General features: G+C 34.1%; 1 protein-coding gene across 1 annotated transcript in view; it reads right to left on the reverse strand.

The window, feature by feature from the left end:
• Positions 1-16902, reverse strand: part of Dhx15 (DEAH-box helicase 15) — a 40954-nt gene that overhangs the window by 3257 nt on the left and 20795 nt on the right. Inside the window, exons 5-12 of the mRNA XM_031342269.1 lie at positions 16384-16602; positions 13190-13357; positions 9028-9114; positions 8237-8386; positions 7541-7649; positions 6762-6953; positions 3869-3991; positions 393-583 (exon numbers count right to left, since the gene is read on the reverse strand). Of these exons, the coding sequence (XP_031198129.1) occupies positions 393-583; positions 3869-3991; positions 6762-6953; positions 7541-7649; positions 8237-8386; positions 9028-9114; positions 13190-13357; positions 16384-16602 (1239 nt within the window). The remainder of the gene's footprint in view (positions 1-392; positions 584-3868; positions 3992-6761; positions 6954-7540; positions 7650-8236; positions 8387-9027; positions 9115-13189; positions 13358-16383; positions 16603-16902) is intronic.

Consider the following 16902-nt stretch of genomic DNA (forward strand, 5'->3'; position numbering starts at 1 on the left):
GGTATTTATCTGCTTTTTTATTCCTATTCCAATGACCCCTAATACATACATTTAAATTAAATAACTTATTCAGAATGGCTTAAGTCAAAGAAACTTTAATAGATTTATCAAAACTCAAGGGTTAATACTTATATTTGTACCTGAAATGGCCAAAGTACTCATTTGTTACAATGAAGAATCCAGCTACAAAAACCATCTACTTTTAAAATTATATCCAAACAAACAAAACTTCTAACTTAGCTAATTAAGGCACTAACTTGTTACTTATTAGACATGATTCTGCATAAGTAAGTCATTCAAAGAAAATAGACCAAACAATAAGAACCAATTTTATATTCTTCAACTCAAACCAAACCAAAAGCAAATTATTATCTGGTCATTTAACTACTTACCTGCATAAAATACCCAGTAACCAAAGCTTTTCTTATATTAATATAATAGTCCCTGCTTGTGAAATCAGTACTTCGACGAGGCAAATTAAATCTGTCCATAATTCTTGATAGCTGCTGGCGTACATTGTCTGCAGACATCAGGGACCGGTAGTTAATGAAGTTGTCATAACACCACTGAACAGACTCATGATCTAAAAAGTAGGAGGGAAGGAAAAAGAGGGACCATGAATCATCTACACAGAAAAATACATTTCTTTTTAAAAAATTTTTTGAGACACAGTCTTGAGACAGGGTTTCTCTGTATAGCCTTGGCTGTCCTGGAACTCACTCTGTAGACCAGGCTGGCCTTGAACTCAGAAATTCACCTGCCTCTGCCTCCCAAGTGCTGGGATTAAAGGCGTGAGCCACCAATGTCCAGATACACAGAAAATTTTGAAAGGCAACTTAAAAAGAAAAAAAAAAGGCTCCAGGGCTGGAAAGATGGCTAAGTGGTTAAGAGTGTGCTTTTTCAGAGAGGCAGAGGTGGGCTCCCAGCACCCATGCTGCGTGGCTCACCACTGGGACACCTGCAGCTCCAGGCCCAGGGGATCTGAAGCCTCTGGGCTCCTCAGGCCTTACATTCACCCACAGACAGACAGTAACAAAGATCCACAAACAACACAAAATCTTTAGTTAAGAAAGACATAAAAACTAAACAACTAAGAGAGAACATTTATATATATCTTCTCTAAATAATTACCCAACTTTTCTTAAAAGAAAACAAGCAATAAACCTGATTCAAATGAATTCAAAGAAACAGTACTACAGTTTCTGGCTAATCGATAGTAAAACAATGATTTTGAATCAATGGTTCTTAGCAAATTGAATTATTTACCTATTAACAGCCACCTGGCTGTTTCCAACAAAGGATTTATTAGACACTGGTAGACTCAGAGAACTTGGTAAAATGCCAGATTTTGCTCATTTTCAAAGAAATCACAGCCTTAGCTGATGAAAATAAAATACAACATTAATGAAGTGAACTTCAAACAAGTAGCATGATGCTCTCTAACCGTGCCTAAACTAGTTAGTCCTCTACACTGAGATGCTAAATTCTGACTGCAACAACATCTGCCTCAGCAACTGACAAGCGAAATTTTATTGTTATCTGTGTCTTCCAAGGCCTATGAATAAGCATGTCAAATATTAATAATTTTTACTACATATATTATCAAAAAGGTATTTCTCTAAGGATTTCTTGGAAAACTTTCAAACCAGTTATTATCCAACTCAAAGCTCAAAAGGTACCAAATATATCAAAGGAAAAGAATCCTTTTGGAGTAGCCTATTTTTAATGACAGTCACACAAGAAAACTGCATCATCTGCTTCACAGATCTTTTGATACTGATAAAATTGAGAGGGTGCCAAAATTGAAAAAGTGTAAAAAAAGAGAGAAAGCATTAAAAACTAGAACCAGGGCTGTAGAGATGGCTCAGTGGTTAAGAGCACTGACTGTTCTTCTGGAAGTTCTGAATTCAATTCCCAGCAACAACATAGTGACTCATAACCATCTATAATGGGATCCAATGCCCTCTTCTGATGTGTCTGAAGACAGCTACAGTATATTCATATACATAAAATAAATAAATAATTCTTAAAAAAATAGAACCAGGTTGATCTTCCTCAGCTACTCTGATATCTGTAGTATATTGTTTTGTACTTGGTGCTGGGGTTGAAGCAACTAAAATGTTCATCAAGTCTTAAACAGACTTAAATAAGTAGATAGGCTTATCAATTTACAGAATACATTGCCATTTTAGAATTAAGAATAAGCAGGACTATGAAATACATCTTTCAACTAAAGAATATGACCAAAAGCTGGGCAATGAAAATCTTTAAACTAAGGTGTTAAGAATGTAGCTTTTTAAAGTTTCCAAATTTTTACAACTCAAGCATCAAAGACTAAGAAGAGCTTGGCGTGGTTAAACACATCTGTTGTCCTAGCTACTCAGAAAGAGAGTATCACCCAAGTTTAATGCCTGCTTGGATAAATCAACTAATTAACCAACTGATCAATCAAATGACAATGTTAGTTAAGATAACCACGTATCACCTGATGGCATTACCATTATTTCTAAATTGATTAAAATAAATAAATAAATAAACGGGATAGAGAAAAATCTAAACCAATGCTTGTTAGCCAGTCCTTACAATGCCAAGAGCTATTCTAAATATTCAAAGGCAAGTTACTCATAGATTAGAATAAGGCCTCCCTACATACAAAGGTGTTACAAAATAACAACATTTAACTATAAATATTGTACAGATATTAAGATGTTATTTTATTAACATGACATCTTAGCTTCTACATATTTTCAAGATAAAAATCTCTGATTCAATAAATAGAGTAAGAAACATTCAAGTAATGGTATGGTGATCTGAAAATTTTGTTTTTAACAACTGTATTTTATGTTTTATTTTTAGTTCTGTGTGGGAGCAGGTGGCTGTCAGTGAGGCCTAGGTTCTCAGATTCTCTAGAGTTAACAGTTGTAATCATCCAATGTGGGTACTGGGAACTAAACTCGGGTCCTCAGGAAGAACAGAAAGGGGCCCCTAATCTCTGAGTCATCTCTCCAGCTCCAAAAGTTTGTATTTTAAAAGGTAGCAATTAGTGAGTAAGACTGACTGTCCTACTTTGAAAGGTTTGTTCTATCACAAATGTGCTGCCTCTGGTATAATACAAGGACACAAGAGTAACAGGCCTAAAACCACCAAGGCTTACTACCCCCTTTCCTGGTAACTAGAAGCATTTAATTAAAAACCAGGCCTCTGGGGAATTAATATTACTTTCTAATTCATTTTCTACCTCTGGCTTTTGTTGCTAATCCCATAGGCAGAGTAAGACATCTTTGGATATCCAGTGTTTAATATTTTCACCAAACTCACCTACCCAAAAGTCAAAATACATATATAAACACTACTAGTATATTTGAATTTCATAATTGCTTTGATATAAAATTAGAGAAATTTAATAATTAAGCGGGCAACTAATGTCTTTTAATTTTATAGGTGAAAAACAATGCAAGTGAACTTTTACAGACCACTTGTAGTATGACTGAGAACGGGAACTCAAACCGATTGTTCAATTTGTTAGTTTTATTATAAAAATGTTAGTGAAGATATTATATAAGTAATACTTATTGAAAACTTCAAAATTATTTAAAAATATACAACATTTAGAAATAAAACATGAAACACATCACAATTTTTCTATGTTAGCAGTAAATTTATACAGGTCTCATTTGTTTCACTGTCTTTTTCAAGTTTTCTGTAATTGTTCCTCTTTCCCTTGATTATCAACCTAAACAATTTTGGAAGAGATTGGCAATTCTATTTTAAATGCTAGTCAGGAGTTTTTCTAATGAACCTTGTCACAGATTATAAATGAAATTGAGATGAAAAAACATCTTCTACGCTGCAAGTGACATTTACTTACTTTGTTTAAAAGCATGGTAGACATTCAGCAGTGTCAGATGATCTCCATCTATGTGGGCAAATCTCATCTTGGCCTCATCTGCAGCTTTCTTGGCCTCCGTGGGGCGAACAAAACACTGTGGGACTAAACAAGGTTGGTATGGGCCCAACACAAACGCCCATATCGATGAGTCACGCATTCACAGATAGAGGAACAAGGCCTAGCTAGGTCAGTTCACAGAGCATAGGGCAGGGCAGGATGGCCTCCAACTGCATCTTGGACTGTTTACTACCTTGATTTGGTACATCACCTAACCACATCTGTAAGACAAGAGGGTTTCAAAGCTACAGAGTACCTGATTATTTTAACTAGATCTAAAAGTAGGCATCAAAACAGCTATTCTGAAGGCCATCAAATTACTAGAAAGCTCAACTTATTTCAAAAACCAGTGCTGATAGCTCTACCAATAACCAGAAGTATGGTATCAATAGCCTTTTAGTTAGCTGTAATTTTTCAAAAGGCCATCCATTCAACCCACTGAATGGCTGTAGTTAGGAAGCTGTACTTGCCCACTGAGTAACTAAAACAACCAGTCTACTGGCACATTTCTATCAAAATTGTTTCCCTAAGTCTGTGGCTATTACCAACTGGTGGGTATCACTATTAGCACCGGTAAGCAAAAGCATATGTAAACATTTAAAAAAAGAAAAAAAAAAAAAGATTCAAGAAATCTTGGGTTTGATGATAGCAGTAGTGGTGGAAGGTTAAACCGCCTCAGAATTAAGAAAATTCCAAAAGGCTGGGATATTCAATCTAATGTTGCACCATTTTAATAATAAAAAAAAATCAGTTAATAAAGCCCCAAGTTTAAAAAATTTTGAATCAAACCCTCAATATAAAAGTAAATCCAATATTAAAGAATTGACAATTAGTCTGAAACAGTCAATATTTCAAGGGTCATCAAAATATTGAGCTACAGTAGTTTAGAGCCTCAAGATTAATTCAGAAACTGTTAAGTTCTTACAAAATATGCGCTACATTTTTTTGAAATAAAACCTTCCTTAACTCACTTTAGCAATTCCACAGTTATAAAAAGCAGCATCAAAATAAATACTTAACAAGCTTGGGACTTTTCAATGTGTTTTGAAGCTCTTATAACCTTACCAATAAAAATCACGATCAGTTCAGATAGAAAATAATGGGAATAATCAACAATGAGATCAAACACAGCATCAAATTACTCTTTTGCATAGTTTTCCCCTTTAAGATGCCAAAATAGCCAAATAAAAGACACCTAAGCAATCACAGTAAGCATTGTAGGTCTTGCTTAATGTAACTGAAGCCAGGTAACTCATAAAAGTACAGAAACATCTCACAGTTCTAAACACTAGCATGACAACCCATAGGTCTCCAGTTTTCAACTCAGAACATCAAACTAATTAGAGAGAAAAAAGAAAGAAAAAAAGAACGGGGGGGAAAAAAGCTTCATAAGCTCTAAATGCTTTTTGTCCTGACTTCTCCTTCACTGCAATTTCAATTATAACGCTGTCCACAATGGCTTGTTTAAAAAAAACACTGTATGTTTATTCTCAATAGTGTAAAGACACCACCAGCAAATCCTGTGCTTTTTTTCCTAATTCCTACTACACATAAAACTATCATCTAGCTTGATGAGTTCAGTCTCACTACAATGACCAACTGTAAAGGACTAATATTCTAAACAAAACCACAGTACTGTTTACTATGTCTGATAATAAAAACCTACAGGAAAAGAAATCCTAGCAAATAACACAGGCACACTATTTAGTAATTCTTGCCCCTTTCTCTAAAACCTAAAGTCGTTGGGAGAAATACAACTGGGAGAATATAACAAACATATAATATAAGCAAGGCAGACAACAACCTACCACCACCTCTGCCAATGAGACAATTTATTTAAAACATTGATACTGCCCTGCCCATCTGCTCTGAGTCTGATCAGTCATAACTCTGCAAGAAAACATTTAGCTACTTCTTAAGTAAAAGTCACACCATTAGAATATACCATACATCTGAACTATGCCATAATTTTATTTTTAGAAAACTTAATTATTTTTTAATTCCATAGAATTTATAACTTATGGCAATAAGTAATCAAAACCAATAAACCACTCTGCAATTAAAAGTCAGTTCTCTCCAGTACTTAAACTAGTAGTATACAATACTATGATTACCTTAAAAAAAAAAAATCTTTTTGTTGCAATATTTCTTCTCCTTTCTGGAAATCTAATTTCCAAGTTAGATTAAAGTTTATTGCCACTAACAAAGAACACTATTTTCTCAATGTAACATCTAATGTTTAAAAATTATCAAGTTTATAAAAGATTTCTTTAAGCAAGTGTTTTTCTGTCATTGTCAAAGAATATCAAAATCAGATTTTGACTTTAAGTCCCAAAGTATACATTACTACTACTTCTATGTGACATTAGATCAGAAACTCATGTTTGTCACTAAATACATACAAGTAGGAAAGGCTCAATTTAAATGTAACACAGGCTCAGTGAATATTATCAAGTACTAACAAAGTTTGTGTAGTTTCAAATAACCGTTAAAATAAACTAATGGATCTAAAGAAAAAAAATGCAGTTACAAGTGCATTTATTATTATTGCAATTTCTGTCTGTACTCAATAGAGCCAATGTTTTACTATATTTTGTGCACAAAAACTTTATTTCTGTAAGAATTTTTTAAAAGCTTATTTTTACAAGATATTTAGGAAACAAACTAAGTTCCTTAAATCCCTCTGTAAAATCTACTACCATACTGGGTACTAGTAATGATGATAATAATGGCAATAGTAGTAACAGTAACCAACAGAAGAAAAGTCCACCCAAACTCTGAAGAGCTGGGTTTTTGGTCCCTCTCCCTCTATTACCTGACAACATAGCAGTAATAGATAGGACCTCATTAGAACAGTTGTAGTCACAACTTGCAATAACCATTTTAGCGAGCTGTGGATCTAAAGGAAACTCTGCCATCATGGATCCCAATTCGGTCAGATCTCCATCATCATTTAAAGCAGCCAAATAATTCAAAAGTTCTAGGGCTCTCATCAGAGTTTCAGGAGCTAAGAGAAAAAGGCAATCTATTACACAAGTTGTCTTAAGTAAGCAAAAATATGACAAAGTGCAAACTATTATAAGCAATCTCATTTTTCATTCATTACTGGATTCAGTTCAGAACTCAAATTGTCATCAAGTTCAATAATACAAACAAAGCAAACAGTACCACAAGCCAGGTACTGTGGGAAATACCTATAACTCCTACATTTAGAAGCCAGGATCTTTAGTATATCTTTAGTAAGACTAAAGCCAGCAGACAATTATTTTTCCATGAAAAATTAGAAGTAAAAAATAGAAGTATAAAAATATAGTTACATTTGCTTGCCCTGACAATAATTCAATTAATGTAAATGCCCAGAATAACATCTAGAGGGGACTTATTAGCTTTCATTAATTAACTGCCACCACTTTTTTTTAACTGCCACCATTTTTAAAGTTTTAATACTACCCCATAAAACCAATCTCAATGCATAATGGAAGCAAAAGGTAAAAAAAAATGTACTTATATAAATGTACATATATAATCTATGGGATTTAAAGAAAAACATCTTCAATTAACAGAGCTGATAAAAGGTGCTGTTTTAAGTCATACCTGGTGGGTCCATAAAATCAAAATGTACCAAGTCATCAATACCAAGCTTCTTCAATTGTAGTACAACTGATCCTAAATTAGAACGCAGAATCTCAGGATAGGTGTTATCCTGATAAAAGTAAAAGCACATGTTATGGTAATAATACCCTTGGTCTTTGCCCCCTCAACCTCTTGTATTACATAACTTATACATAACTATCTCACAGGGGAAAAAATACTTGAGATTATCCTTAAAGAATAACAATCATACTTTTTTCAACTACTTCTGAAATACTTAAGTTTTGGAGCTACCTACCTCAACTCAGAATCTTAAATATAAATCAGATGTACCAATACACATAGTACCTAGCTCATTTGGAGCAAAGTTAAGGCACTCAAGGCTCTAGAACCGTGGTTCTCAGCCTTCTTAATGCTGCGGCCCTTTAATAGAGTTCATGTTACACTGACTCCCCCCCCCCCAACCATTAAAGTTATTTTCACTGCTACTTCATAACTGTAATTTTGCTACTGCTATGAACTCTTATGTAAATATCCATGTTTTCTGATAGCCTTGATTGGAATCCCCAAAGGGATAGCAATCCACAGGTTGAGAAGCGCTGTTCAAAATGGTTAGCTGAAATATAGGAAGTTCTTTTTCTTCAACTAGAACATTCTATTTACTCTTCTAAATGCACATGGTATAGCACTAGTCCTTACCTGCATTTCTGTTTTATAAGCTTTCTCTGTGTAGAGCCTGAAGCATTTCCCAGGTCTGGTACGTCCAGCTCGACCAGCCCTTTGCTGAGCTGAAGCTTTACTAATTGCAGTCACCAAAAGAGACTCAACTCTGATTCTAGGATTATATACCTATTAGAATGGAAACAGTTTAAGATTCTTTCTTCGACAAAACACAAAATTAAAACCAACACAATTCTCACAGGCCACAATTAATGTCAAATTACCAATAGTATGCTGACCATGACAATCAGCTTCCACACTAACCTACAGATGGCTTACATCTGACTCTCTTTACTTAAATTTGGCTATATTGTTTAGTAAAGAACTTTGCCTGTCTCCTAACCCAAGGAAAGACAAACAGGCAGCAATTTAATATCTGTTCTTAAGAACAGGCAGTAAATAAGTTAGTCACATGCATTCACTTCAATGAGAAAATTTTCTGTTAACAATACACCTAAAGATTACAATGTAATAACTTATCTAAAACATATTTGAACATTTTAGCAACTGTTCACTTAGAAGTAACTGGTGTTCCTTTCCCCAGAGTATTCCAAAAGTATGCTGGGTATACAAAATGGAAACTAATTCTGGACAAGTGGCTGAGCTACATAAGTATGATCCAGGATATTCTACTACTACCACCACTTTTCTCTGTACATGAGACCATCATCATACAGAAAAGGAACACTAAACTTTTATAGTGGAGCTTGTGGAAAAGATGGCTTGATTACTGAACCCCCTCAGCTCACATTATATAAAGTCATAGCTACCTTTTGTTTTGCAAATCCAGGGTCAATTACAAACACCACACCGTCTATTGTCAAAGAGGTCTCTGCAATATTAGTTGACACAACCACCTGTTCAGAAAATAAACAAAATTACCATGATTTAACCTACTGTCACTAACAAAAGAACTTTTGAATTAGTAAATATGACAAACTGAAAGTACAATATTAATTATTTCAACTTATCTCAAATAGCAATTCTTTATCAATAGATGATGATCAAGAACAGTGATTATACAAATAGAAATGTAGCATCAAAAGGCAAATAATAAAAGATACTATTAGACACAGTTTATAAAATTTCTTAGATTGAATACCCCTTCAAAGATCACAAAGCATATATTCCAGTATTTCCAGGCAATATTTTCAAGGAAGATTTTACATATATAACAAAAACAACAATAGTTTAAATAAAAATGGCTGAGTGAACAAAAACAAATTAAATAAATAAATAAAACAAAAACTAACAAAACCAAGGTAAAATCCAGTAGGACTTGGCAGATCCTCACAATGGAATGTAAAAGGTTTAGGAAGAAGAGTGCATAATTTAGCAAAAAAAAAAAAAAAAAAAACCTAACAGAATGATACTTGATGCATTCACATACTACCATGATAGTCTTCTAGAATTTGCATATTTTCCCCAGGTTTTAGAATGTCTTCAGAAATGAGTTTGAGAGGGCTCACTCAGCTTAAACTGCTTGACTGGCAAGTCCAAAAAGGTTTGGTCAAAGAAAAGAAGGAGGGGGTTGGGAGACAAAATTGGTTTTACTTGGGAAATGGTATTAAGTACTTTTTCTACTAAAACAAAAGGAAATGGATGCTTCTTGATGATAATGATGACATTTGGTGACAAGTATCAAGAAGTTCACACAGATGTATCAAAGTCTGCTCCTACATAGCCTAGGTAATTTGGAAGGTGAGGTTAGACATTGAAAGTATAAATGACAAAGAAATGGGGTTATCTTCTACTTGAAGATAAAAATAGCTTTTTAGCATAGGACCTGAATGCTAAGACAAAATTTCTCAGAACGGTCAGCTTAGCCAAAGGCTTATACATAAGTATAACCATACGAACACACAAGAACTGAAAGAACTTGTATTCATCCCCATTCTTTTATTTCAGAAAAAAGAGCAACCTTTTAATTCAAAAATCTTAGTGACTAATGTTCACTACTTTGAATAATATAGATTTCATATCTAACTGGAAAATTACCCAAAATACTAGTAGAAAACCTAAGCATCTAGCAACAAATATTTCAGATTTAATATTTTTTATACTGATCAACTTAAGAAAAACACTGACAAAATAGCAAAATTACTTTCTATAGATCACATATTTATACAATCAATAATTAGAAGAGAAACAAGGCTTAACATTAATGGTAAGAAGAGTACAACCCATTGCACCATTCTTATAAAAAGTCAGAGTTTTGTTGTAGCTTGAACAAAGTTAACCAAGTATCAGAACTAGAAATCAAACCAGAATACTACGAAGGTATTATATCCCTAAGTGTCAATCTGCCTTTAAAACTCCCCATATTAGACCAGTTAACACAGGTTTATGAGGAACAAGATTAGAGATCTGATATTTAAAATGCCACATAAATACTTAGAATTGTATACTTTTGACTTCTTCAGTAAAAGATCATAATTCTGAATATATTTAAGACAGCAAGCAAGACAATTATTTTCTGTTATGTTAAAAGTACATTTCACAGGGTTCTTCTAATATACAATGTGATAAAATTTCGTGATATTACCAACTTTAAGGAATTACAAATGAGCATCTATGTTAGATCATAAGCACTGTTCGTCATTTAATAATCAACTTTCAAGTAGCATACACCCTCTGGATATGAATAAACAGATGAAGATTCACATTGTGTGCAAAAAGGAGGAAACGGGTGGTGAAAATGTCATCATGCTTCTTAGAATTGTACGTTAACTTAAAAGTTGGGAGTTCTATTTTTTTTTCCTAAAATTTAGTATTTGAAGATTATGATGCCCACAAGTAACACCAAGAAAACCAAGACTATGGAGCAGGATTTCTTTCTTCAATTAAAAGTACAAATATAGCTCCATGTCATAACTTTTAAGTATCTGTTGCTAAGCATATTTCAAATCCCACAATGTTAGCTGAACCTTTCTAGTCTGGGGCTTTTGTTTGATAGTCACTGGAGTGTCTAGCACGGAAAGAACAGGATTTAAAAACCATAAAAGGTAGTAGTTTTAGGAACAAAAAGGACTAATTTTCACAAAACTTGTTAGAATTAAGATAATTTCTATAGACTTGATTACTAAATCTGAAACTAGCAGCTGCTGCTAGATAACACACACACACACATATGCATGAATGAGTAAATAAGGATATGCAAGAGATGGTTTATAGAGCTGCACTGCAACCTCATCAAGTAGTAAATCCGATGTAGCTGTAAGAGTTTACCATCCAATTAGGAAGTAGTCAGCACAGTGATCCTTAAATAGTCAAGGGGTTTGCTTAGGAAAAGTAGGAATGTTATATGCCTGCTCTAGACTATAGCTTTGTAATAAGTGTTCAAAGTTAGCAAAGTGTTAAAATCTCAGGACTAGGAAACTATCTTAAGGTACACTGCTGTAGTAGGAAATAAGCCCTCAGTTGGCATCAGTGTGAAAAATTTTAAGTTACATGTATCTAAATAAAACCAATATTTAATTACTAACTGCTCTTCAAATAGAATTTAGGGAGCTTGGATTGTCCTGCTTGAATACTGTTTGTCCACAATAATTACCTAAATTAAGCTAATTTTCATTTTTTTAGCCACCAGAACATAAGTATTCCCCTCCAATTCAAAGACATAATTTAGTAGCTTGTGTGGTTAACTATCTTTAAATAATGGGATCAATAACCCTCCTTTCAAAACCATGGAACCATCTCCACCATGTCCCATGTTACTGAGCAATTCATATTTTGAGGCTTAATAGTAATTAATTAGCTTTAGCTTAAGCAACAGAAAAGAATAACCTCTTTTGCCTGGAATGGTGCCTCATGCTCGCTATTCCTACACTACTACTTAAGTAGAATGATTGTCAAGACTAGACTATACTATAGACTAAGTTTCTCTTGTTTTTGTTTTCATATCCTACCGTACCTTTGAGCTTAGTGTAATAATTAAAAATAAATCCTTACTGTAAAATGATAGATATACAAAATACAAACTTTCACCACAAATTTGGTCCTTCAGGCTCTTCCTGGATAGCGTACTAACTACCACAGAAATGATTTAAGATTTCCTAGAGAATGCACTGATGTGAACTTCGAGCCAAGGAAGCACTACTTAAACCATAAACTACTAAGGACCTTCTCAAGTTGAATTCATGCCCTGGTAGTTTTCAACAGTGCAGTATCCCAATTTTAACATCTTAACTGAGCACAGTGCCTCAGTTGGAGTAGCCTTGCTTCCACACCCAAGACAACTACATATCCCTCTACCAAAGAATGTTAATATTGTTCCTGCCTTCAAGGAATTCATGTATTTATTCAGTGTGATTAATGCTTCAGATTCTGTATAGAGTCAACATTTAACACTTGTCGACTTAAAATTCTATTCTCTTAGTCAAAATTCTAAGACGGGAACAAAGCACAAACTTTAAAGAGTCACTTAGTTTTGGATTGTCATATATCTAACAGGAGAAAGACAGTATTTGGCCAACTTTCCCTCCCTTTCCCAGGTCATCCTAAGCATTCTAACACCTGCTAAGAACAAACTGCCTCTGTGGGAGGAAGTAGTTCTTTTTCTTAAAGGGTCCAAAAGTGTAGTTTAGTACATTTTTTCATTCACTTCTGAAATACAGATTATTCTGTTGTAGCCAATCACTCATCCATAGCTTTGGGTGATGGAAGTGGTTGTGAGTTTTTGTTGTTTTCTTTTTGGAGACAGGGTCTCACTATGCAAACCAAGCAAGGGTGCCTTGAATTTGTGCTAACTCCTTTATTTAAGGCAAGTTCTATCCATAACCTAGGCTAGTTTTAAATTCTTTATCATCCTGCCTATTCTGCCAGACTGCTATTATCACAGGCATGTGCCATGACATCTAGCTTCTAATTTATGAGTGATGGTATCTAATAGGTTTTCTACTGTCAATATGGCTACAGAGTATTTAATGTTACCTTTCTTCCAATTGCTCCATTCTGTTTTTTTGGAGGTGGTGGCTCAAAAATGCGTTGTTGCTGCTGGGGTGGAAGTGTAGAATACAATGGAATGATTTTAATATCACCAACTTCAGGGCCCAAATCATCAACTTCACGCTTTATTCTCTTACAGGCCTCATCAATTTCCTAGAAAATAAAAATTTTAAAAGAGTATGAAAACAAAATCCAACCTCGTTGTATGCATTCCGTTTGACATCTCTATAATCTGCCTTCATTTCATGAATAACCTATTTTAAACATGGTACCCAAAATTAAAGAAATTTCAGTGTGATTTTGAAACAACCAAAGAAATTTTGATTTCTATATTGAGCCAAATATGTAAATACCATATTTGCATTCCATACCCCTTTTCTTGAAGATTCAGACATCCTAATTAATTCTCAACAAATTGTATTAAAATTGAAATTTCTCACCCAGGAATATTTAACTGCACTCATAACCTTTTCATTTTCACAATCTAAAAGAAACTGATGTGTTAGATATTTAAAATACAGCAATTAGGCTTTAATGTCACATACCACTAGTGCAATTATATGGAAGAATTGCTTCATTGTGCCTAATAAGAACAAGCACCTTTACAGTATCAACATAGATATTTCATAAGTATGCTGACACAAATGCCTTAGAGCCACTTCAGAATGTTCTCCACCATGGCAAACTAATCCAATGCATTTGTATTAAATACGAATTTAAAGAAATATACAATAAATGCATTTGGGAAAGGAGCAGCAGCTCCTGAGGTAGCAAATGGCTTTAAAAAAGAAGGCTGATGGTGGACAATAAATGTTTTGCTGAAGCAATTAAGCTTGAAAATAGATTAAACAATTAATAAACAATCTTTCATGTATTAACTAGGCAGTCAGCTATAGTAACAAGTTGTTTACTCAAAGAGTAGTGTTAAGAGAAAAGAAGGATTTTCAGGTAAATTGGTTTTGTATCAAACTAGGTTTCCTGACGATGATTATAACCCAACTTGTAATAGTTTCTGTGTTAAAGAATAAAAAATTGGGACTGGAGATGGCTTACTGTTAAGAGCACTACTGTTCTTCCAGAGGACCTGGGTTCAAATCCCACCACTCACATGGAAGCTCACAACTGTCTGTAACTCCAAGATCTGACACACACACATAGACATACATGTAGGCAAAACACCAATGCACATAAAATAACAATAAAAAAAATTTTTTTTGAAGTTGCCCAGCAGTTAGAACAACTGGCTGGTCCCAGCACCAATATGGTAGCTCACAACTGCCTGCTGTGTTCTGGCCCTGAGAATACAAGATACATATCGGATGCACAAACATAATACATACACACGAAATTAAAAAAAAAAACAAAACTTTAAAAATATAAAATCCTTGGACAGAACAACCCTTTTTGCCTACTAAAAAAAGCAATTTTCCTAACCATCATAAGGTTGTTTCTTAGAAGGAAATTACTCTCAAGAATCCAAAGTTTGTTTTGAGATCTTGTTTCTAGAAAAATCAATGCCATTTATTTGAGAAAAAAAAAAAAAACTAAGTCTTTTTAAGAAAAAGATTGCTTTAAAATGCTCTATGTAGACCAGAATGTCCCCTGCTGGCATGTAAATATGGAATTAAGAACCCTATCAGAGTGAAAAAAAATTTTAAATAAATAAAATTAGACTAATATTTCAGGTTTGTTTATACCAGCACACATTAACAGATGTGATAATCCTAACATCTACATTTCATGTACTAAAAAGACTTTTAACATAATAAAGAAATTTAGGCAAAACAAACCAGTTGAAAGTCTTCAAACTCAAAAGAAGAGTTCACAACTATAATTTTACTTCATTTCACAACATGGCAGCACACAGCTGAGAACATGAGACTTACTGCCTTCTTTTCCCCAATGAATGAAATGAATTACATTAAGCTGACTCAGGAAAAAAGCCTATTGGGTTCTCTCCATGAGATCAGCTGAAACTTCTAATACTATTCAAATACGCCTCATAAGAGTAGATTAAGTCAAGAGAAAGTGAGAAATTGTAGAGACCAAACACAAGAGGACAAAATGAATACCAAACATTAGCTTCAACAGTTAAGAGCATGAATTTGTTCACATGCCATTTGAAAAGCAATTAGCTAAGTCTTTCAGAAGTTTTATGGAAAATTGCATAAAAAGGCTGAGTAGAACCAAAGAGGGAAGACTATCCAGAAACCGTATTTTCAACACACCTCAGCTGACAAAAGAACTAAGGGAGTATCTCTACAGTAAAAGAATTTACAAATACCTTTCCCCAAGACAGTTGGCAATATCTAAATGTCTTTGCTGGTTATGCCTAAAGAGTATTGCTGCATCTAATATGGAAAGGCTGGGATGCTGATAAATGTCCAACAATGCACAGAAATCTGAGAACACAAAAATTTCAAACTAGCAATATAAACAGTATTTAAGAAAACCATGTCCAAAGACACAAATCATAAGGATAATTTAAAAAAATAAAACAAACAAACAAAAAAACACTACCACAAAACCTGGGATTAAAAAAATTATCCCAAATTCATAGTTCTTAACTGAATGGCAGCTGCCAAAATATCACCTAGCTAAGCAGTTCTATAGGAGTTGGACACAATAAAAAGGTTTTGGTGCAGTGAGGCATGCCTTCTGTTTGCATGAGATTAGAGCAATTTTTGTATCATAGTGAGGATCTTTTGGACTATAAAACACTTCTCTGGAAAAGTGACCCTACATCTTAAATGACACAAGAAGCTTGCAGACACTGTATTTCCCCTCAAACTTCACTTACTTAAAAAAAAAAAAAAAAGTATACAGAAACCAGAACTTGTTTTAGCAAATTCTCTTCCTTCAGACCAGAGATCTACTGACCATACATACTTAAGACAGACATTCTAGAACAGGACTCAGACCTTCTACTGTAAAAAAATACCCATTTATTTAAAGGAATTGACAACCATCTATCATTTCAATTGTATACTTTTCTTCAACCTTTAAATATGAGTATCAAAAAAGAGGTGGTTAAATATTGTACATATTCAAACAATTCAAACAACACTGAAAACTTGAAGGACTGAGATGAGAAAAATATGGTCAGCCTTGGTCATGTAAGTTTAAAGTTGCTAGCTAATGGACATTTCTACACAAAAGCTACATAAAGCAAATGATACCTCTTGACCAGTCAAGAAAAGAAGAAGGTCTCCTTCCTCCTCTTCACACATATGTATTTGGATCACTGTCCGAATTGCTGCTTCAAGATAATCTCTCTCTGGTTCTGGAGTATAAAAAATTTCAACAGGATGTGTTCGGCCAGGAATAGTTAAGAGAGGACAGTTATCGAAGTAAATCTGGAATTTCCCAGCATCTAGGGTTGCACTCATAACTATAACCTGTAGGAGGAAAACAGAAAATTAGTTTGAAGCTTTAGCTCTAAAGATTCCTAGATAATCTCAAAGGCAAAAAAAAAAAAAAAAAAAAAAGTAGTTACTGTTCTATAAGTATATATTATCAGTTATAAAGACAGCTTTGAAGGCTGGACGTGATAGTATATGTCATCATTAATCCCAGAACAGAACTAGGGAGGCATAGGCAGGCACATCTGAGTTCAAGGCCAACCTGGTCTACACAGTGAATTCAAGAAAGCCAGAGCTGCATAGTGAGACCTTGTCTCACCACCACCCCTGGAAAAA

This window comes from Mastomys coucha, unplaced genomic scaffold, assembly GCF_008632895.1.
Source record: "Mastomys coucha isolate ucsf_1 unplaced genomic scaffold, UCSF_Mcou_1 pScaffold22, whole genome shotgun sequence".
In the NCBI taxonomy this organism is placed as follows: Eukaryota; Metazoa; Chordata; class Mammalia; order Rodentia; family Muridae; genus Mastomys; species Mastomys coucha.